The following is a 24,531-nucleotide window of genomic DNA, read 5'->3' as shown; positions in this document are numbered from 1 at the left end:
TGTGTTTGTTTGTATCCATAGGGTTTTCCACTGCTATAATGAGAATACGCCAGCTTAATTGCATAGAGGATTGTGTAACACATTTATAACGTTAATGACTATAGATTAGTATTATTTTTCTTTAAGCACACTGATAGCTTTTCATGGCTTATTGAGACTATTTAGACAACTGTAACTCGTTGATTATTAGGGAGTAGGCTATGAGTGCCCATCCACTTAATTTATAGGTTATAAATCCTAAACCTTCCAACCGATGACAAGAGCCAATAAAACTGTGAACTCAAACTTCTCTGACATAAAACATAATAATAATAATAATAATGAAATGGAAAAAGTTCTTTCTCCAATAAAGTTTAAGTAGGCCATTGCTAGTAATCTTATAGGCATGTTTCTTACTAGTGGAAAAGCAGCCTATTGGATTTTTTTTTGTTTTAACATTTGACTGCCAACTCAGGCTTGGTTGATCAATGTTGTGTCCTCTCTAATTAGCATCTAATCTATATTGCTTTACACCAGTTTCCATAAAGATTAAAAACATAGGGATTTATCATATTTTTTTTCTCTCTATCTTGTCACAAATACTGTCACTTCAATGTCTTTGTCTGCAAGGAATGCTATTAATGGTATTTTCATAATCTATGCATGTGTTTATTCAAATGTTCTGTGATTTTGTATGGAATGGGCTATAATTGTACACAATAGCTTAATGTGCACGCTAATAGGCCTACTAACAACAAACGTCAAGTAACTGATAGGCGGCATGTCTATTCATTTATTTTAAGTTATGCCTATATATGTCCGTTTTTATATGAAAAACTATTTAGGGATGTTTATTTCAGCACATCTTATATGGCCAGGTTGGTTTAGCCCAGGGGTTCTCAACCTATGGGTCGGGACCCCCATTACTGCATCAAAAGTAGGCTAATCAGCAAACTATACTATAAAAACTGGTCAAACATTAGCATAAATCTTGACCTCAACATAACCAGATATTTATTATATAATACGTACAGAGCAACATGACAGCCTATATTTTATGAAGTTCTACACTCCAACAATGACAAATAGGCGAATTTAATATGGGAGCAATGACAGTGACTGCCAGCAAAAATAAATGACATATGCTTTCTAAAATGTATTACGTTTAATGGCGCGTGCGTGCGCGCGTGCACGCTCGCGTGTACTAGGGTGGCGTTCCTTTCTATTTCATGATGGAACTTAAATAATAGGCTACTGCACTAGTTGTTTGGAATGTAAACATATTTATTTGGGAAATATCGAGTAGGCCTAAAGTAGGCCTACATATTTTCCAAATAAATATATAGGCCTATTCCTATTATGCTCGTAACTAGAAACAAAGGAAATGGCTGACGCACCATTTATTCCTATATGCCTGGATTAAGCATGGGATGATAAACTGATTTCAAATGCCAATCACAACCACATGCTTGTCTGTGATGCTGTGACTGTCCCTGCCCCATTCTGCATCAAGAAGAGCTATTAAAGACAGAACGCCAGCCTGCTCAGGAGACTTGAAGGCTACCAGTGTATGCATTCTAATGAGTGTTCTCTGGGAAAAACATATGCAAATTCATTTTGTCATCATCATCATCATGAGGGAAACAGAGGACAGGAGAGCAGCAGAGATACAGGAGGGGCTTGGGGGGGAGGAGGGGGGCCAGATAAAGGAGGAGGGATACATAAAGGAAATGGGATGGGAGACGGGATACACACAAATGCACGCACACACGCACGCACGCATGCACACATTACACAAGAGAAGCAGGGGGGGGATTGTATTTCAGAGTGGGGGAGAGGCTGTTCTACACTACAGCACTGTTTCTCAAACACTGGGTCGGGACCCATTTGTGGGTCGTGGACACATTTTTATGGGTCGTGAGTAAACATACCTTTATTTTTTTGTTTGCTACATTTAAAAAAAATATTATTAGGCCTACGTCAAAACATTTTCCAAAAAAAACCCAAATATTTTCATGAATCAAAAACAAATTCAGTGATTTTTCAATAGAGTTTCATGAATAAATGAAAAGAAAATCAAAGAAATTGCATAAATTAGAAAACACATGTTTAAGAAGTAGTGAAAATAGCCGATCTACAAGCTCACAATGGTAGTAGCATAGACTTGTTGTGAGCTTGTAGATCTGCTATATTCACTAGCTTGGGTCCAGGGTCCATTTCTTTTTTGTGTCTCAAGCTAAAAAGTTTGTGAACCAGTGATGCAGTCTACGCTTCACTTCTCCTCTACATTCAAGTTTTGACGTGAATTTAATAATTAACATCTAGAACACTCAGTTCTTTTACGCAAAACCCAGTCAGATATTAGAATACGAGCAGCAGATTGTGTAATATTTAATTAAGTGATCACAGTATATAACATCATCCATTACACAACAACATGTAAAATGGGGATATTTCCCCCTTTGTGCTTATTTGTCATTGATTGATTGATTGATTGCATAATTAATTCCTCATATACAAATCTATGGGCTACTAACTAACCCTCAGACATCTGACAATTAAACATGATTTTCCGCCAAACTCGACAACGTTTTAAAGCATTAACAGTAGTTTGTGAACATACATATTTACAAGAGCGAAACAATCGGAGTGTGTAGCAGCGTTGCCAGATTGTGCGAGAGAAATAAGCAACCAGGTCTATGAAAACGAGCCCAAAAGAAGCCACATGACTCCAAGTCTCTGACCTGACCAGTCCAAGTCTCTGCTATTTTCAAAGAAAAATCTTGGAAAAAAAGTGAACATTTTTCAAATAAGTAACAACTAAACTTTAGAAACAAGCCCAAAAAACTGCAACCCTAAAGAAAAACAATAATTGACAAGCAACGTTACAGAAAAACAAGGGCAAACTCGCTTAAAATAAACGGACATGGCAACCCTTAGCGGAACACATGTTTGGCAACAAAGGGGGGAAGGAAATGACTGACGCACACGTGCCGGTTAAGCGGAAACCGAGCGTTTCAATAACGACAGAGTAAAAAGGCGCACATGGAAACACGCTGGTCTGTCAGCTCGTCTGGATAATAAACTGAGGATTATTGAACCTATATCCACTTTTATAAACCACGTCGTTGATATTAATATGATGTTGGTATGTATTCCTTTTCATTGTTTAGTGAACACGCTGCATGTGCTTGGGTGAACGCTTAAATGTCAGGTTGTCAGTGTCAGTGGCCAAAGCTAGCTAGTAGCTAACTCAACCAAACCTAAACGACTGCTGAACTAGTTGATGGTTGAACTTGGCATAATTATTAATCATGTTAACAACATTAGCCTGAAATTTCACTTTTAAAAGTTCTTCCCTGTTAAAATGTGTTGTATCTTGCAATCAGTGGTGGAGTCAAGTAACTAAGTACATTTACTTAAGTACTGTACTATTTTGAGGTCTTTTTTTTTTTTTTACTGGAGTATTTCAAATTTTCAGTACTTTTACTTCTACTTCACTACATCTCAGAGGCAAATATTGTACTTTTACGCCACTACAATTATTTGGAAACTTACTGCTACAGTTAACCACTTCAGCCCAACTACATTTCGGCCATTTGAAAATAGCCGATCTATAAGCTCACAATGCATGGGATGCATTGTGAGCTTAGATCTGCTATTTTCAAAATCTGTTTATTTTTTATTTTTTTGATACATTTGAAAACGTGTGAAATGGGACATTCTGCACAATGAGTACTTTATACTTTTGGTACTTTAAGTACATTTTGATACCAATATTGGCTATTTTTGATATTTCAAACATATATTCACAATATTGATAACGAGATACTTTATAAAAAAATATTGTGATGTTTGATTTTGTCCATATCACCCAGCAGTGGAACTAGAAAGCATTGATGCTTCAAGTTTCTCTATTAGTTTATAGCAGTAGTTATCAAACCTTTTCATGTCAAGGACACCCAAAATGTATTTGGCCTCGGACCCCCATCTGAAATTGTTTTGTGCCAGGGACCCCCAGAAGAGAAGATTTGTGTTAAAAAAAAATCGTAATACTTAAAAAAAAAGTTCAAAAATAGCAGATGTACAAGCTCGCAGCGTGGCACGAAGTATATGCTATTTTTTAATAGCCAATGTATATGGATGGAAGTGGTTAAAATAATTGTGATGTATTAACAAATTTAGCTGGGGACCCCCTGGAACCCCCTCCCCAAGGACCCCTGAGGGTCCGTGGACCCCACTTTGAGAACCACTGGCTTATAGGACCCCACCTGACAGGGCAGGGGACGGGGATTTGTGCATATTACTCTCAGTCAGTACTAAGGTTCTATATTAATCACTTTAAACCTGGCATCCCTATTTTGGGTGTGTCATTATGGACAAAAAATACATATAATATATGTATGTATATATTATTTTCTTTCTTTCACATTCATATAAAAAAGCGGAAATATAAGCTCACAACGCACCCCCATCACATTTGTGAGCTTGTAGGTCGGCTATTTTCGCAATTTGTCTTCCTTTAACCACATGAAGCCAAGTGGCCTTGTGCTGGGGCAAACATTTGGCTAAGATCTAGATTAGCAGATCTGCAAGCTGGTCTGCGTCGCAACATGACACATTGTGAGCTTGTAGACTGCTATTTTCAGCGGGAGAGATTTAGTGTAGAGGGAAAAAGGACAGGGGATTGATGACTCCGGTCAATGAATAAACTCATTATTTGTAGGTAGGTCTACTATGTTTCTGTTGTATATATTGTAATGCAGTGAGTAACACATTCCTGGTGTTTTATTCTCTTCTCAGCTGTTTTGGAGATGAGACAGGTTGCAGTGACATGGTAATGTTTAGTGAATGGCATCGGACTGTCTCAGACCAGAAGATAAGCCGCGTTTTGCCAATGACTGATGAAGACACTGGTTTGGGGGCTGGTTTGGCCCAACCCCTGGCAGGGTATTTGGGAAAAGTCAGTTGAACTCATTGCTCATCTCCTTGCTGTCCTCTGTCCAAAGCTTGTTTACGTTTTGGGAGAAAAAAAAAAAACTACTGTTAAATTAACAGTATGAGCCCAAATTGAACAACAATGGAAATCTTTGGTTTCAAAAGGCGAAAGGTTTAATTGTAGGTTGGACCTTACTGTGATGCTGAACATGCACTGAGCAGCATGTGTTGATACTTAACTGGAAGAACAAAGTGTACTAAAGCTGTCACATGGACAGTTAATGTTGCGATGCCACTGCATGGTGATCAGTTTGGCTAAAACGCCTCTGCACAAAATACCATTATCCAAAATGTGTACCACTGCCTATAGCTTTAACAGGGTTCTACAATTGCCTTTATTTATGTCTGGCTGCAGACTAGGTGATCGACCTCACCAAAAAAATCAATAATTTAAACAAACATACATGTCTCCAAAAGAGATTGTTATTTGCATCATTTTAAACATTTTTTTGCCGCTGCTTTATGCTTTTTCTCTATATGAGATTATCGCATAATTTGCTGTCTGTAAAAAGCCATATGATATTTTAATTGATGTTGATATTTCACATAGTTTGTTCACTTAAATGTCTGAATACCTTTGAACACTATTTTAATGTGTGGAGAAATGGCAATTGTAACAGAAAAAGAAGAGGATGGAAGCAGCAGTTCCTTCCTCTTGGGCTGGCTCTAGGAGTTGTATGAGGCCCTCGGCAAAGGTTTTATCATTTATATATGATTATGAACACTCAAAATGTTACGGTGCCTCTATCTTTGCATTACCTGTAGTTAAAAGTCACACCAATGGGACTAATGAAGAAATTTGATTATGTAGTATAGTATAGTATATATAGTATAATGTCTTAATTTTGTACTGGGTTCCCACACATTTGTAACAATTCATTTTCAAAACGTTTCCATACCTTTTCCAAAGTATTTTACCCCATTTCCAGGCCTATATAGCAATCCTACAGTGCAATAAGGAGGCTCTTACACCTGTATGCTATCAATGGCCCAAGACTGATCCGAGAGAAGGTGTCACGTGACAAAAAAAACAGATTTACAAGCTAACGACGAATCATGATGCAACATGTTGTTAACTTGTAGATCTATTCCTTTTGTCACGTGACGTCCTGTACACATTAGGCCACAGGTATTTCACACAATGTTGAACATGTTTTGGGACATGCTTTTTATGAACAAAATTGCCAAAAACAATGTATATCCAAACATTTTCCAGATCTGGAAAACAGTTTTTGTAATTTCTAAATATTTCCAGGAATTTCATGACCGTGGGAACCCCGTTTGTATAATACGATAATATCTTTAAACTAATGAACTAAGTTTGTAGTAATGAAATGGAATGTGCATGAATGCCAGACACACCCTATGTCATTGTGACTCTCAAATGTGTTACTCAGAAGTGTTCAGGCCAAATCCTCTATAAAACATATTTTGAATAATAACCTTATTTACGTTTTTTTCGTTTTGTTTATAAAGGTTCAGGAAAGGGCTGCTTCATTAGAGCAGTGTCCTTGGTGTGCTGCCAAATGCTTGAACTATCCTTTGCGCTCATACCACATCAACTTACAAGACACTATCACCCTCTGTACAAATGCACAGGTGAGTTGTTGTGATGACTCACACACACACACACACACACACACACACACACAAACTTGAAATGCTAGTTTTCATTCACGTGTATCCTTTGTAACTTCAGTTTTTCCTTTCCTGGGTATTGCAGTGCCTCTTCCCTCTCGTCAGCCGGCCTTTAGAGGATATCTTGGCCAGCCTGGTACCTGCAGAGCCCCCGTCTGTGCTCAAAAGAAAACAAACCAAAGCACCGGAAACGAATGAGCTGAAACGTCTGCGATCGAGCACAGATGGCGATCCAGTGCCACAAAGCATTGCTGACCCGCATGTCGGCCAAGCTGAATGCTCAGAGCTTGCACTTCGCAATGGCCAGCAGCACCCTGCGTCCAAGACAGAGGTTGAAGAAGATGATGGCCATCTTACCCCACTGAAGACCTCGGGTCTCACCAAGGAAGGTGAGAGAAGTGATATCCAAGTGCCGACACGATTGGATTCTAGTTCTGCTGCGCCGGTGGATATGCTGGCGATAGACCGGCCTCAGCACTCAGGCAACTCCTTAACCATGGAGAAGGGCATGCCCCTTACGTCTCCCCTAAAGCCACTGGATGCCCCAGGGGCGGAGGATGGAGAAATGAGTGACATAATGAGCCCACCTAGGGCAGCATGCGTGCCCGACGATCCGGACCCCAGCCTGCGTGGTTTGTCGACAGAGGTGGGAACGATGATGGGTTTATCATCACCACAGCACGAGAAGCAGCCTGTTGAGACTGAGCAGGACGTAAAGGCTATGGAGAGCGATGACATGTCTGCACTGAAGGGGGACGTAAACGCGAAGGCTTACCCAGACGATTTGTCCCAAGGCAAGAGCAGGGTTCGCCCACAGAAACACACACGCACTGTATCTCCTCCGCTGGTACCTGTCCCACCCCAGCTTTTCTGGAAGAATGCGGACAACCTGTGTTGGCTGGACACGCTGCTGGTTGCTCTGGTAAACAGTAAGACACTGAGGACGTCCAAGCCTAAAGAAGAGCCTCAGCAGTCGCCTATCTGGCAGCTGATGGAGACATATGATCAGGCTCGTGCAATGATCCAAGCCCACCAGCAGACTTATGCAGGTGAGTGTCGTGTTGTAACCTATGGTGATGGTGGACAATTTAAGTACTCAACCCCAGTACTAGAGCAAAGTATAGATACTCAAAGATTACTCCTCTACAAGTGGAAGTTGCTCAGTCAAATGTATACTTGAGTTAAAGTACAGGATTACTTGTTTAAAAAAAATACTGAAGTATTCAAAAGTACAGATTATACAAAGTCCATTTTGTTTTCAATGCATTGCTGTATTGAAATGTAGACATTTCCCCCCCAACAGATCTAAGACTTTACCGAAATGTTCAACAAATATCATTTATAATGAAAGTGGCAATCTACAAGCTCACAACCCATCGCCATGCAACGCATTGTGAGCTTGTAGATCAGCTATTTCACTGTATTTGAAATGGGGCTTAACTCATTCACTGCCACTGACGTAATAAACGTAATTATTCCCGTTTACCAATACTGCCACTGATGTAAAAAACGTAATGTTTTTTTTTTTAATTTTTGAATTTGACCCACAGACCCAGGAGACATAATTTTTCGAAGATCTAGACTCCTATCCACTTCCTGGCTAACTTATTACTTAAAAATTCTGTATCTCGGCTCCTGTGTACCTTTTTTTTTTACAATGAAAAATCTCTGGCAGTGGGCAAACGTAGCCAGAAATAAGTCTAGCAGTGAATGAGTTAAGTGGTTGATTCATAATGTACTTTCTCCATTCCTAGAAATGTATTGTAGTCAAAGTACAATATTTCCAAGACAATATTTTGTCTTGGAAATATTTTACCCCCCCCGGCCCCCTGTTTTCTCCCAATTTAGTCGTTATGCCAATTCTCAAATTTGTCCTGTCCACACATTCTTCTGTTTAGTCTTGTCACTGCTGCCCCTACTGGCTCAGTTCCCTGTGAGGAGCCCCCACTGGATAACTGAAATGCACCGCAACTAATCACAGTACTGGCTATCCATTTCAGAAGAGGTTGCAATTTGTGGAGAAGGAATTATGTATTGATCCGCGATTTGTAGTGGACCAATTCTACCGCATGTGGGGACGTTGAGTAATTTGTAATAACCACAGACCTTGCTTGTAATGTTGTTTTCCATGCAAATCTCTTGTCTGTAGAAAATGTAGAGTAAAAGAAATGATGAATTACTATAACAGTGTGAAGACAAAAGATCCCCTGATAATGTTAATTGAACTCTCAGGGGTTTTATAGTTGTAATCTACAGTAGCTTCAGGCTCGTTTCAGTGTGCCTCCAGCCTTTACAACATAGATACAAATCAATGCAGGAATACATTTCCAGCACAAACTTCTCTCTACATTTGGTCCAATTCCAAAGTGTTTTAGATGGACAGCAGAGCACACTGTGACGTTTATGATAATCTTCACAAACACCTTTTTAATAGACTGACAATGTTTTGATCATGGTCAGGTCAGGTCAAGCTTTCTATCTATCTTAAAATGTATGTCTCTGCACATGTACATATGCCCCCCCACACACACACACACATGTTTTTTAATCATAGGGTTTGTGTAATCCACTATCTGGGAATAATGTCCTCAAATTGTTAACTGAAAACGTGGTTCACCTCATAAATAAAATACACAGTCTCCTCATATCCAATGCCTAGTTTTCTTGCTCTCATGGCTCACACATACCTAGCAGCAGTTTGGACTTTGTAGTTATGGCTAATAATAGCTCAACACTGATTCCATTTAGACATGATGTTGGCTGCTGAATGCTTAGGCCTCTTGGTGATAGGGCTGTCACTGTCACCGTTACACATTTAACCCTTTAAGGCCGGGAAGGAAACGCATGTGTGTCATTTTAAGGTTTCTTTGGCTATTAAAAAATAGCAGATATACAAGCTCATAGCGCGGGAGGGGGTCCGCGGACAAATACATATTATTTTGGGGGTCCTTGACAGTTTGACAACCATTGATAATAATAATGAGCAACATAAGTAAAAAGGTAAAAGTAAAAATAAGGATTTTTTTCTTTTAGGATTTACAAGACATTTGTAAAATTGAGTTTTTTTAGTGAATTTGTAAAAAGATTTGAGTTAAAAACTTTCGCTTTAAAAAAGTATATATATATATTCAACCTAAAGATTTGCACACATTTTCACAATAAAAAAAAATGAATAGCAGATCTACAAGCTCATAGCGCGGCACTCGGTGCTGCGCTATGAGCTTGTAGATCTGCTATTTTTGAATAGCCCAAAGAAATCAAAAAATGACACACAGATGCGTTCCAGGTCTTAAAGGGTTAAGTTGACGATTAATTGTGACAGGCCTACTACGTCGCCGTAGTTTTAGTTTTCATGGGATGACAGCATGTTAATGACACATTGTGAGCTTGTAGATCGGCTATTTCCACTATTAGAAACGACATTCAGTCATCGTCAAGTGTCGACTCGGGCCATATTTAATAATTTTATACTTGATTTACTTGTTTTGGACATCGTACATTATTCATTTAGATTCGATTTGTTTTCTTTACAAAGCCTAAAACAAGAAACGGAAATGTGTATATTTATGTTCCAATGTTTTTAAAATGTAATCGTTAATCGCAATGAATCGTCAAGTAAGTTTCCATCGTCGTGACAGCCCTATACAGCATCGGTTTTCAACCTTTTGCATGCCAAGGACCCCTAAATTGATGATACATTTGGCCGCGGACCCCCATTTGAAAATGTTTTGTGCCAGGGACCCCCAGAAGCAAAGATATCAGTTCATTTTCGCTTTAAAAAAATATGAATATTCAAAGATATGCACACTTTTTCAAGGTTTTTCAAAAAAATAGCAGATCTACAAGCTCATAGCGCGGCACTTGGTGCCGCGCTATGAGCTTGTAGATCTGCTATTTTTGAATAGCCAAAGCTAAGTGGTTAAAAATGATTGTGATGCCAGCTATATGTTAACTAATTTGGCTGGGGACCTCCTGGTACTCCCTCAAGGACCACTGGTGGTCCCCGGACCACTGGTTGAAAACCACTGCTATACAGTGGTTGTATTTGGTCTCACTCCTCTCCTATTGAGAACGTTTGATCCTGCGGTCTGGGAGGACAACTACTGGTTGAATAGTGGTACTGCCTGAAGGTCACAATTCAACATCTCCCCTCAGCCAGTAGACATGCTCTATTGGCTCAGTGCTCAAAAGTTCAGCACTCGCACGGCGGACCCGGGGTTGAATCCCTGATAGGACATGAACGTTACAGAGTGCAGCTTTAAGTCAGTTGTACATCAAACTGAAAATGAATGGCATATGCTGCAGCTGTAGGACAGGGGTGGTCAACTTTGATGATGGAGAGGGGCCACTATATTTCCACAGTCACTCCAGAGGGCCACTATATATATACTGTTGGGCAGACACCTCTTATCTCCGTAACATTTTTTGTAAATGAATGCCGTACTTCGCCATTCTATGTCACACAAAAGTAGCTGATCTACAAGCTCAAAACGTGTCTCAGTGCGTTTTGACCTTGTAGATCTGCTACTTTTGCTATTTGTGAATTGCAATCCTGATCTTTTCTTGAAAAGTAACATTTTATTTCATTTCAAATGCATTTAGTTATACTCATGTGAACTTTATGAACTTAAATACAAATACATTGGACGTAAAAAAGACAATAGAATTGTAATACTAGTCATTAAGCTACTATAATATAGACTTAAGTGATTAAGCGGGTAATGTTTGGATGTTAGCAATTGTAACAGCTGAAATCAATAATATATCAGTATGCCGATATTAACCTGCGGGCTGCATTAAGGGAAGGTGGGGGCCGCATTTGGCCGCCAGTTGAAGTTATGAAGTTATTAAATATATCAGTCTTTTTTATTTACAAAGCCAAACTGAAATGTAATTCTTATTCATATGTTCCGAGGTTCAATGCCAAAAGCATTTGTATGACAATCGTCGAGTAAAATGTCAGAATCGTGATAGCCCTAGTTTCCGGTCATTTGGCACTATAAATTGAAACACTTGATTAGAGTTTGGTCAAAAGGTAAGAGAATGAAGTCCATGTCCAACATTTTAGCCACTGCTAAACGGTAAACGAGTGTCAAAAGATGGAGCACAGTGGGGTCAGGAATTGGCCTGACTCTGGCTTGATCTAGCATTAACGATTTAAAATTTAAATAAGCCCTGACCAGCTCCCTACTGTAGTTTAACTTTGGAATTGAGATGCCTTGCTGAGGGCTGATCCGCCGTCTGTATTTAACACAAAACCATTTGTCTGGTGAGAACGTGAGCCTTTTACCTGAATATCTTATATTCAGCTGTGTGATTGAATGACAAAATGCAAGCCAGTGTCTATAGGTGCAAACTGTAGAGTTTCGGATTTATAATTCTATTGTCGTCTCTCCTCAACTGTCTGTGACAGGGTTAGGGTTAGGTAAATATTCAGACATGCATTTGGAGCAGCCTTTTGTGTTGACTCACAGATCATTAGTGCTTTCCTACCGCAAGGCCTAAAACCAATCAATGAAAACCTACATGATGTAGGTATCCTCCCACAGGCACGCTTTGGCCATGATTGAACATGGTTTGGAGACCGTGCAGAAAATCCAGTAATGGGCATGTTAAAATCATTAAAACGTTGTCAGTCTATTAAAAGGTGTTTGTGGAGATTATCATAACCTCACAGTTTGGTAAAACTTTCATGAAGGTCCTGCTCTGCTGTCCATCTGATCTATAACACTTTTTATTGTTTTTTTCTTCAATGTTTCATGCAAATTGAACTGTGCAACTGTAATGGATATTGTGCAAACTATTCTCAAAACCATTCTATGGTGCCATGGAAACGCCCTAAAAGCGTTCTTGGTTTGATACTTGCTAGGAGAATATACTGTATGTTTGATTACATTTAGGTAATTGTCTCCGCCAGGCCGAATGTTTTTGTGTGTGTGTGTGTGTGTGTGTGTGTGTGTGTGTGTGTGCTTGCTTGTGTGCAAGCAGCTAATTGTTGAACCGATCGGCTAAACTGTGCGCACACACACACCCCCTGGAGGCCGGAGCCTGCCCCAAATTAATGTTAATGTTTTGTAGATTCTACGACCATTTGTATATCGGAGAAAAACCTTAATTCAAGTTTTGTAACAGAAGAAGATCCTGCACACTGTCAAGTTTACAATCATTACAATTGAATAAGGCTACACACTTTTCCAGTCATTTCAAGATCTGAGGAAGACCTGAGGAAGGTTCCTGGCAGATCAGAATGTTGTCTGTGCTGGATCCTCTTCTCTGTTCCCTTAGAGTTTGTTTACAACGCCTGTTTCTAAGCCTGTGTGCAGATTAAGTATTTATTAATTCATTGTTTTACTTCACTATTGTACTATTTATACATATTGTGCAAACCTTTTATAAAAAAACAACTATATATATTTTAGGCTAGGTCATGTGTGAAACGTTGTGAGATTCTCATATTAATCAATTTCTGTGTTTTAGATGTTGTGAGGGTGCCAGGTGGGGTACTTCAAAAGGTTAACTCAGACTTGCAAAGTCTCAGGATGTCCATGTTCAAACTGCTGCAGCCCAAGCTACATTGTCAACTGGGTAAGCTAATTCACTTGAAAACTGCAAACCGGGGTTATTAACCCATTGAGACCTGAAGCCGATTCTACATGTCTCCTAAATCTCAACAGTTTTCTGAAAAACGTATGTTTCTACATCAGTGGTGCTCAATCTTTTTCATGATAAGGACCCCCAAAATGATATGTATTTGACCGCGGACCCCCCATCAAAATATTGTGTTCCAGGGACCCCCAGAAGCAAAGATTTGAGTTAAAAATGTTCGCTTTAAAAATATATATATTCAAAGATTTGCACACATTTTCACGATTTTTCAAAAATAGCAGATCTACAAGCTCGTAGCGCGGCACTCGGTGCCGCACTACGAGCTTGTATATCTGCTATTTTTGAATAGCCCAAAGTGTAAAATAATGCTTTTTAGCTCAAATCTAAAAATTACACAGTTCCAGGTCTTAAAGGGTTAAGAAGCCTTGAAAAATATTATTTCAGTTTGACCCACATTAAGGCCTTAACAAATATTAGAAGCTCTGAAATATAATAAACTAATTACAGAGAGCGGAGGAAGAGATGAGAGAAGGAAGGAAGGAAGGAAGGAGACTTGTGAGAAAGATGGAGAAGGTTCATGAAGGGCAGCTGATTGAAGATTTACAGAAATAAGAGGGAAAGATAATTGGATTCAGAAGCAGAACTGGAGTCAAGTGATGTAGATGCAGATATTAATTCTGAGAAGACGGCCAAGAAATGGATAGAAAAAAAAGAAGTAAGAATGGAGAGACGGGGGAAGCGGCAGGTAAACACTCCTCCGTTTGGACAGTATCATTATAAAAAATATACGCTGAGTATCTCAAATCAACACATATTTGCGACTCACATATAATATGTAATATCTCCAGTAAAACAGCCTTATTCTTGAATAAAACAATCCTAACTCTTACAAATTACCTGGTTAAAATATGTTTAAATATACAGTTTCTGTGTAGCCAATCCAATTAATCATTGGAAGTTGGCAACGTTGCATTTGGCATTGCTATGACTGTTAAAGGAGTGCCGGCTCGTTTTGATGTGAAATTGGTCTTCAATTCCCACTCAGCAGTGGTATTAAAAGGGTGCTGATGCTTGCAGATGCCCTGTATTGGTGTGCATTTCAACATCTCTCTAATTAGATTTAGATTAGATTTCTATATTATATCAAGTGCTTTATGTGCTTGTGAACTCAAAACAGTTTAAGTTGTATTTTCAAAGAAAAGTAACTGTTGAGGTTAAGTTCAGTTTTTTTTATTATTACGTCAAAGCAAAACAAGTTGTAAGTTTCTAAAAATAGGTATAGAAGTATATTGGGTTAAGTACCAAAGAAGTTTTTATTTATATCTCCCTCTCTCTGTCTCTCTCTCTGTCTGTCACTCACTCACTCACTCACTCACTCACTCACTCACTCACACACGGTGTTAAAATATATCTAGGTGTGCCCTGGGATCTTTTGGCTATGAAAGGTGTGCCGTGGCAGAGAAAAGGTTAGGAAACACTGGCTTAATCCATATTCAAGATATGTTCATCAGAAATGTGATTGAGATGTCTAATTGCATGAACCATAGTGTCCCTATTCTGGGCTCATTCATAATAGGTGAACAACGAACGAACATAATAGGTGAATGTAAATGCCATGAGCTTGTAGTTTGCTAGTTTGTGTGTAGAGAAAAAAGGGATTAGTATAGACAAATGTACTTGGACAACAAAGAATATAGGGTTTACGACTTAAACCATATATACTAAGTGGTAAAGGTTATACTGAGCATTGAATGTTATTGCTTTATCCAATCATGCCTCTTAACTCCATAACAATGTATTTCTCAGGTGACCTGGAAATGCCATTGTTTGCCCTTCCCCTCCTTCTCACAGCCGACTCTTGGGCAGAGCCTCTTTTCCAGGTGGCCTTTCGCTGGGAGTTTGAATGCAGTGGTTGTAAAATGTCCACAACGCAAAAGTAAGTAACAACAAAGTTGAACCACTGCTCTAATTTGCATTCTCCATTTTGTTTAGAGGCTTCACAAGCTTAGCTGTCGCTATCACTTTCAACCTGGAGTCACTATTGTCATTATAGGCATGTGATTTTGTAGATTGACTATTCTTGCTATTCATCCTATGACAAAGTGTATAGGCCTTTAAGTGGCTAATGGTAAAGAACCGTAACAACCAGAAACAAACTAATTGTGCAGTGGGTCATAGTTGTTTTGTGAAGTTGCATGCAAGGCCTGCTGCACACACAACCCACATTTTCATGTACATGCCTGCTTGATGTCCACATTTATACAACATGGAATTCTATTATCAGCTTCTAGTGGATCGGAGCAGGCAGCTCTGGAGAATAACTCAAGATCAAGTGTGAAGTCGATCGGATGAGCAGTTTGCGAGATATCCAAAGGAAAAATGTATAGACATCCAGATATTTGTGGAATTTATAGATATAAGATCTGGTCATATTTGTAATATCTTACTTACTTGAGTGACTCTTTTAATTTTGAAGTATACTGTCAGAATAACAGTACACTAAATACCTCTTGACACAAAAGCGCACAGCACAAGCTCACTCCATTAATCACACAAATCTCAAATAAAGAACATATGGTGCTCAATTGGTTGCTCCGCTATCCCATACTATTAGGAACTCGGAAATGGTTTGTTTTGGACCTCTTAGCTGAGGCCAGATTGTGTACATGGATCGTAGAGTAGTCTGCAACCCACCACCCACTTGTTTTGGAGAGGGAAAAAAAGAAACGCTTCCTCCAAGTGTTGTTGCCTTCACAAGCGCTGACTGTGTCTGGCAGACGGGTGAGACAAATTGTTGAGGAAAAATTGAAGTTTGACAGCACTCTTTTCAAATGTAATGTACATTATCGACTTAGTAAGTGCCTGTCAGCTCGATTGTGAAGCTAGTGTTGTTCCAGGTCCATTTTTACTCGTTAATCAGTAGCCAGGACAGCTAGATTCAGCTTGTTGCAGTTTTTACTTTACTTTAATATGCCACAAGAAAACAAGATCATAGTTAATCCTCTTGTTATAATTAAAGGGATATTTAACAAAAACTGGGTAATTTTATCGTCTACTCAGGCTTTTGTGAGACAGACAGTTGTTAAGTTGATTGATTCAGTATTTAGATATTTGATATGCATTGTATCGGACACGCCCCCTTCCTATACAAACCCATTATAACTTCAAACTCCATTTTTAACACATTAGATTCATCATAAACACCCGTCCTTGGTTCTGGTGACTCCTCCTGCCCTCCTAATACGTTTTTTCGATTACTTTTTTCATTATTTTTTTAATTGTATTTCATTTTTTTTCATTTTCCAAAAAGAATATTAAAAAAAAATGAAACAATAATCATAATAGCAGTAAAGCACTTCAAATGGCAATAACATAGCAACTTATATCAATATTTACTCATTCAAATGGTACACATTACCAATTGTAAGATACCTTGTGAACCAAGGTGTTCCAAGAGGCTTTCCAAGTTTAGAATTATGAGCGCACATTATTACGTTTGTTAAATACTCTGGAACAGCCTGCCTGAGGACCTCAAGTTGGCCAGCACAAAAATGGGATTTTAAATGAGATTTTAAAGGGGCCTCCCCCTTTTGAAATCTCATTTAAAATCCCATTCTTGTGTGAAAAATCCTTTTTAAAGGCAGCAGCTTCGTGTACTTATAGTATAAATGGGATTATTCATCCACTCGTCTATGTTTATTTATAATTCATTTTGTATCACTGACAATTGATATTGTGTAATTGCATGATTCGGTTTGTATTTCACTTCTTAATCTGTATTTTATTTGACTTGTACAGGCACTTTGTAACATTGTTAAGAAAGTTGCTATACAAATATAGCTTATTATATTTAGTATTTATTTAGGTCATAATGGGCGTTAATTTGCTACAGAAAGTATAGACTTTCTTTTTTGTTGCTTGTTTGAGGGCGTTGTCGCAAATGAATAGTCGTGCAATGTGTTACATAGCTTGAAAGTAATGACAATTTTGCCACTGTTTAAAACAAGTGACTAGTAATTAATATGCTGTGACATACAGTGGCTCCTACATCCATTGGAAGGTGCCTGTCCTTGTGCTTGCAGCGTTGATCAAATTGTAGGTGGTGTGTGGAAACCTCGTATGTCCGAAACTGTTACTTTTCAGGATTAAAATTCAAAAACGGCAAAAATAACAGATCGGCAAGCTCAAAACGCGGCGCTTCCTGCTGCGTTTCGAAATTGTAGATCTGTTACTTTTGATACTTTTGTGTGACGCTGTAGTATGATCAAGTAGGGCGTTAACCCATTAAGACCTGGAACTGTGTCATTTTTAGATTTGAGCTAAAAAGCATTATATTACACTTTTGGCTATTCAAAAATAGCAGATATACAAGCTCGTAGCGCGGCACCGAGTGCCGCGCTACGAGCTTGTAGATCTGCTATTTTTGAAAAATCGTGAAAATGTGTGCAAATCTTTGAATATATATATATATTTTTTTTTTCAAAGCTAACATTTGTAACTCAAATCTTTGCTTCTGGGGGTCCCTGGAACAACATATTTTGATGGGGGTCCGCGGGCAAATACATATAATTTTGGGGGTCCTTGACATGAAAAAGATTGAGCACCACTGATATAGAAACAAACGTTTTTCAGAAAACTGTTGAGATTTAGGAGACATGTAGAATCGGCTTCAGGTCTCAGTGGGTTAATTTACGAAAAGACGCAAAGTTATAATATGGAGATAAGAGGTTTCTGCCCGACAACAGCAACAATATATTTCCTGCTCTCCTTTCAGGTGTACAATGTCTCTTCCAACCTTCACAAATGTTGTCCCTGATTGGCACCCACTGAACGCTGCTCACCTGGCCCCATGCAACACGTGCTCAAAGAGTTGTCAGAAGAGGGTTATGATGCTGGAGGGGTGAGTCGCACAATATTTCTATTATGTGTGGGGGAGGGGCATACAAAGATGAAAGCTGTTGTTTTACACTGGCCTTTGACCACAAGCATCTCTGTTCTGGCCATGTCATAATGGGCGACTATTCAGCCACAATAGGTGAACGTTCACCAAAATTATCCCATCTACAAGCTCACAACCTGTCTCATTGCAACTAGGGATGCAAATTATCGATCAATTCATTAATTGATAAATGATAACCTTATCAACCGATTAACCGGTTAACTGATACGCGGCGTTTTTTTTAAATCTGAGAATCTTAATTTCAGATTTTTTAAAAAATCCTAAAAAAAAGTGCTTAGGAGCCGAGATACAGCCTTTTTCAGTAAGTTAAACAAGAAGTGAATGGAGCAGAAAATCTTCAAATCATCATATCTTGGGTTCTGAACATTAAAAAAAAAAAAAAAAAACCTTTTTATTTTATTTTTTTATTAATTGTTAATTGTTTGATTTAATCTGATAATTTCTTAATCGATTAATTCGATTAATCGATTAATTGTTAACATCCCTAATTGCAACGCGTTGTGTGCATGTAGATTGACTAAGGATAATTCCTTTTTAAGGATAATTCCTTTTAACAGGTCGTTCATGAAAGTCCTTGCGGTCTTGTTTCCAATGAGAACCTGTGAGCAATTAGGGGTTAAGAGTCTTGCTCAGGGACAGATTTCATTTCATCGACACATGCTGGCCTGGCCTGGGGCAAACAGGGCCTCTGGCTCCCTAGGCTGGCTCACTAACCACTCGGCTATGGCCGCCCCGACTGCAGCGGTTTGGTGTAGAAAGGGAAAAAAAGAAGGGGATCAAGTATAAACCCCGGGGGGACCCCGGTGTGAAAATGCATACAGAATATTTCACATACTGTTCATTTGGTGATGCCTCATTCATACTAGTTGATGATTTTATTCATAGGATAATCAACCTCGTTTTGAAAAATAATTTGCCTTGTTATTTTTGCATTCTGTGTGGATGTACTCATAATGCAAACAGCAGTTTAAATTAATGCTAATTAATCGCACGAAATGAACGCTCCTGATGTGTAAGGAAGGCACCTTAGCAACTTCAAATTAAGATTAATTCTTTAGGACAGATGGTGTCGTTTGTCTCTGTAGGACAAACTTAAGACGCATTTAGCTTAATGCTTTAGGGTTAAAAGCCTATGGTACACAAAGTAAGGTCAGTAAAGTAAGGACAATACTATTGTTCTCAGGCATGCCATTGGTAATCTATCTATGTGGATTGGGAACTTATTTGCATAGAGCCAATCGCAACATTTCATTTTCCTAGGGCGTTGTGGGCATCACTTCCTGTCAATTTGATCTGATCAGGTATCAGCATATCAAATAGACAGGAAGTGATGCCCACAACGCCCTAGGAAACTTGTGGATACTGTGTGTGTACATATAATATGACATGGCACTAAAAGTAAAGACATGTGTGTTTGGTAGATTAGTTCTCTGTTGCAACAATTTCTCTTGGCAATAACTTTTATACTGTTTACCCATTGAGACCTGCCGATTCTACATGTCTCCTAAATCCCAACAGTTTTCTGAAAAACATATGTTTCTGTATCAGTGGTGCTCAATCTTTCTCATGTCAAGGACCCCCAAAATTATATGTATTTGACCCCCATCAAAATATTTTTTCCAGGGACCCCCAGAAGCAAAGATTTTAGTTAAAAATGTTCGCTTTAAAAATATATATATTCAAAGATTTGCACACATTTTCACGAATTTTCAAAAATAGCAGATCTACAAGCTCGTAGCGCGGCACTCGGTGACGCGCTATGAGCTTGTATATCTGCTATTTTTGAATAGCCCAAAGTGTAAAATAATGCTTTTTAGCTCAAATCTAAAAATGACACAGTTCCAGGTCTTAATGGGTTAAATATTTGGTAAATTGAGCATCAAAAGCAGAAGACATACAGTATGCCAGCTGAGCATCAACAGGGCTGGTGCCTGAAGCCCTTGCGCTGTTCTTACAGCTCGTTTGTGAACATCACCGTTAGGCTTGTGCTTCCTGACATTTCACCGGGGTATATACGGTGTATGACGGTATTTGTGTGACATAAAGCGTAAATGCTGAGCTGGTGGAGATGGAAGTAATTGCAGCATGTATGAAATTGTCTGGCCTGCAATGCTGTGTCTATTATTTAGTTAGCCTATTTAGCCCATTAAGACCTGAGGCGATTCTTTAAAAAAATCTAAATCATAACAGTTTTTGAAAAAAAAAGAAAGAAATGTTTTCAAGATTTTTCAAAAATAGCAGATATACAAGCTCATAGCGCGGCACCGAGTGCCGCGCTATGAGCTTGTATATCTGCTATTTTTGAATAGCCAAAGACATCTAAAGTGACACAGATGCGTTCCAGGTATCAATGGGTTAGACAAGTCTTGATGGGCTTGCTAAATACTTTTGAATTATGGAATAGAATAATGAATAGATAGGGAATAAGCTCCCTTCTTCCATAGATTCAGCATACCTTATTGGAGGTCCCAATGACGCTTGTTGTCATGGCGGCCAACACGTCAGTAGGCTGGGTGGAGATGATGTGGTGGCAATGGTGGCATCAAGTCATATTAAATTGATTAGCGAGGCATACATCTAGAGTAGAAATGAGCAGCCAATGATCTATTTTCTACCTCCAAATTTTCTTCTGTTTGCTAAGTTCATAATTACACGCATCACCTCAATACAGCGTCTCCGTATCAGTTTAATAGAAACAGGACCGTCTGTATTTTTGACCGCATTGAAAATCATACCTTCGGGATATATATAAATACCCTGGTATACCATAATACCTTGATAGCGACCATGCCTATTTCTCTTTACATGCAAGTTAATTTGCAGGCCAGGGATTTTTCAGAGCAGCAATTTATAAATGTATAGCACGTCTCTACAAATAGATTAATCATACTTGTGTGTGTGTGTGGTCTCTCTCCAGTGTGCCTCCAGTATTTGCACTGCACTTTGTGGAGGGGCTGCCTGACAACAACGTTGGAATCTACTCCTTCAACCACCAGGAGAAACGTTATGCAGTCACCACTGTCATACAGTATGATCAGGGGCTCAAGCATTTTGTCACCTGGATCCGTCAATCTGATGGTTGGTATATAACATTTTTTTTCTTTTCTGTTTTTATTTTATACTTTTTAAATTGTTGTTTTTATCCCTCTACCCTCTAGGTTTTTGTGTCTTTTTTTTTTTTTTTGTAAAGCTGAGAATAAGACGCCATTAGAATCATCTTGTGTGCCTGTGGGGAAGGAAAGTGCTGGTTGTGTTAAAACCTTTAATCACAATTAACTTAAATTAGGCTTTAAAAATCTGTTAAAGCTTGAACTTTCAGCAAGCGGAAGCCAATGAAGGGTGCAGACAAGTTGGGAGACTATATTGTTCTTGTGAAGCAGCTTACTGTGTAGGTATTTACACAGAAGTTGACATTAATGGGTTAATCTATGTTCTGAACACAAACCCGCAACTTTAGCCTTGACAACCAGGGTGTAATTATTTGTGTCTTTTGATCTGTTGATCTCCCTCTGGATCTCTGGGGCATGTTGAAAATGTTTCATTTACTGTGCAATTTGTGTAACAATTTAATGTTGCCTATCTGCTCTACACAGGATCATGGCTTGAATTTGATGACTTGAAGCATCCGCACTGTGCTGCCCATGCAAAGCTGCCCGTCCCCCCTCAGGACATCCACATAATCTTCTGGGAGAGTGAAACCGACACACATACTCTCCCCATTTGCTCTCCATCAACCGCTGCGGAGCCCCCTCTGTCGAGAAAGGAGATCGGCCTCAGTCTGAGCGACGACGACGACTTGGGGGCACATGAAGAACTGACCCAGTCACCAGACCAGTCCGTCTTTGCGTCACACAATGACACCGACATCGTCAGCGCTCTAACGATACCTGCTGACGACGCTGTGGACACTACGGTCGCAGCGGATGCAACTATAGCTTCCACGACTCTGCTCGACGCTTTCGAAGGCCTCACCCACAACGACATTATCACGCTCACGCTGTCGGAGGTCAAAGTAGACGTGAATGGGAAACCTCTGGATGATGACCCTCTACCCGACGCCAGTCGTGCTGCTGGGAATGAGGATGAAGAAGCTTCCCATCCATCTCCAGACACCTCCTACTCTGCGATGCCTCCGGGCTCTGCCAGTGAGCTCCTGCCCGACCCAGAGGGAACCGAACCCGAGCCGGATGATAACTTATCCATTGATCCTACATTTACGACTGCATCCAAGAGCAGGAGCGGTCGGGGCAGAGGTAAGAAAGGAAAAATCCAGCCTAGACGTACTGCCAAAAAGGTTGCGTCGGAAAAGGTAACCCCAACTGCTCTCGCAGAAGCCACACCACCTGTTGAAACAAATGGCCAAGCCTCTCCTGTGTTATCCTCCCCACAAAAGAATCCTGAGCTGCCTCCCCCACTTGACCATAATGCCCGCTGGTCATACCTGCTTAGCAGGCACCCACTCGCCACTGTGCACCCTCCCTTTAATAAACCAGCCCCACCACCTCAGAAACCTGCAGCTAAGCCAAAACGATCCCCTGTACCTGTCCCCAAACACTCCACGCCCAACACAGTAAGAAAGCAACAGGCCCCGGTGGGACCCTCTAAATGCCCACTCAGGAGAGAGGACATGGAGGACCTACCATTGAAGGCTGCTGCAATGTACGGTTCGTTCCGCACAAAGGGTACTGATTCCGCTGTCCGTACCCCTCACACCCCAAATTTCCTCCAGACATTCACACCTCCTAAGAATGGCACGTCCACCCTTCAACCCCCTTCCTCCCCTGTCTTGAACACACTGATGGTGTCTAAGGCATCAACTCCCCCAGTAGCAATGGAAGGCCCTAAAATATCCCCTGAGAAACTCAATAGCCGCTCAGTAAATAGCCCTTCTAGCATCGGAGACACGGACAACCTCCGGTTCAAGCTCCTAAAGAAGTTAAAAGCAAAGAAGAAGAAGCTGGCGAAGTTGAACCAGATGTTGGGCAACCAAGGGGCAGTTCCTAGACCAGACAGTACAGACCTAAGCTCCCCACAGACCGTCACGTCAAGTACCTACGAAGGCTCCACTTATGATGAATTCTTCGCAGACCTCTTGTCGCCAGCCACAACAGCTAGCAACCTGTCACCAGACAGCACCGACTTCCTACTAACCGGCGCACAGGAAGGAGGTGATTACTTGGAACCTGGGAGGAGCACTGGTGGTGCAGTATCCCAGGTAAACATGGCGACTCAAAAACGAAACAATGGCCTAACGGAGCTGCCTGCTCTGGATGGCTACATGCCAACAAACGATGACAACCTACTTGACGAGTTTATTTCCGGGGCGGCCACTCAGCAGCAGGCTGAAATTGAGACAGGAGTGCTTAGCGAGCTGGAACTTTTTAACTTTTAGGCCCAGAGGGTCTTTGTCAAACCTACAGTACTATGTAACAAACATTACACTTCTCAGTCACACACACACGTAACCACTTAAACCATATTTAATTAATTGACTAGAGTCCCCCCCTCTACACCAAATATCTTCGCTGAAAATCTATTGATCTATAATGCAATACGTTGTGAGCTTATAGATCGCCTATATTCGGTGAAGATATTTTGTAGATTGGATATTTTTGCTGAATATTCACCCCCAGGGTTCATGTGGTTAAAGTCTGACCTTGCACTACCTTACACAGAGTTTTTTACTTGTTCCTACAGCCTCAAAATCATTTCGGAGTAATAGTCTTCATCATTTTGGTGCTAGTGTTTTTTTGGACTGATTAAATCCAGCAGAATCAGAAGGTAGCCATCATCATTGTTAGAGATGGCATATGTATTACTGAGCACTGAACAGTAGACCACTGGAGGGGAGCACAGTTTCCCTATAGGTGAATTACTGTATTTATTTGTTTGGACAATCTGAGGACTAATGTACGTATGCACTTTGCATATGCCAATCATGGATTTATTTTATGAAAAGGCATTGTTTGTTGAATTGTGTTTGTTTCCTCTGTTTATAGAAATTTGACTATTTTTGTCTGAAATTCTGAAGAATAAATTAGTTATTGTAAATGTGTCAAAACGCATATTTTCATGTGTTTAAATGTATGTAAATAATACTGTAGTTGCCACAATAGAACATAAACCTTTGCAAAGATTCTGATGAATGTCATATTGTATATTTTGTGCAAGTTCCTACACTACCTACTTTTCTATCCCTTACCAATCCTATGAAATTGGAGAAGAATGGACAGTGTTATCTCAATGTATTTCACAACCAATCTGAACTTGCACATGGGCATTGAACATTGACATAGCCATGGACTGACAAAGCAGTGGAGCTTATGTCTTTAAACCAAGTTAACCCATTT

General features: G+C 39.8%; 1 protein-coding gene across 4 annotated transcripts; it reads left to right on the top strand.

The window, feature by feature from the left end:
• The first annotated feature begins 3,000 nt into the window (after positions 1–3,000).
• On the top strand, positions 3,001–24,315 carry uspl1 (ubiquitin specific peptidase like 1). Of its 4 annotated transcripts, XM_084075260.1 has the most exons (10): positions 3,001–3,127; positions 4,783–4,942; positions 6,454–6,576; positions 6,701–7,664; positions 13,093–13,200; positions 14,637–14,687; positions 15,028–15,157; positions 17,996–18,121; positions 21,099–21,259; positions 21,775–24,315. In XM_084075260.1, the coding sequence occupies exons 2-10, from the start codon at positions 4,814–4,816 to the stop codon at positions 23,571–23,573; spliced, it is 3,591 nt and encodes a 1,196-aa protein (XP_083931386.1). In that variant the 5' UTR covers positions 3,001–3,127; positions 4,783–4,813; the 3' UTR covers positions 23,574–24,315. The 4 variants fall into 4 exon arrangements, with proteins under 4 accessions (XP_083931386.1, XP_083931388.1, XP_083931387.1 ...); XM_084075262.1 differs by lacking the exon at positions 14,637–14,687; XM_084075261.1 differs by lacking the exon at positions 3,001–3,127 and having other exon boundaries at positions 3,678–4,942.
• The last annotated feature ends 216 nt before the right edge of the window (positions 24,316–24,531 follow it).

This window comes from Gymnoscopelus microlampas (genome assembly GCF_963454915.1).
Source record: "Gymnoscopelus microlampas genome assembly, chromosome: 12".
In the NCBI taxonomy this organism is placed as follows: Eukaryota; Metazoa; Chordata; class Actinopteri; order Myctophiformes; family Myctophidae; genus Gymnoscopelus; species Gymnoscopelus microlampas.
Note: the sequence above shows the minus strand (reverse complement) of the source record. Positions and strands in the feature narration are given on the sequence as shown.

Coding starts and splice junctions, on each gene's coding strand:
- uspl1 (XM_084075260.1), top strand. CDS start 4,814: ATGGTAATGTTTAGTGAATGGCATCGGACTGTCTCAGACCAGAAGATA. Junction 13,201..14,636: donor CAAGCTACATTGTCAACTGG/GTAAGCTAATTC, acceptor AAATATATCTAG/GTGTGCCCTGGGATCTTTTG. Junction 14,688..15,027: donor TGTGCCGTGGCAGAGAAAAG/GTTAGGAAACAC, acceptor TGTATTTCTCAG/GTGACCTGGAAATGCCATTG.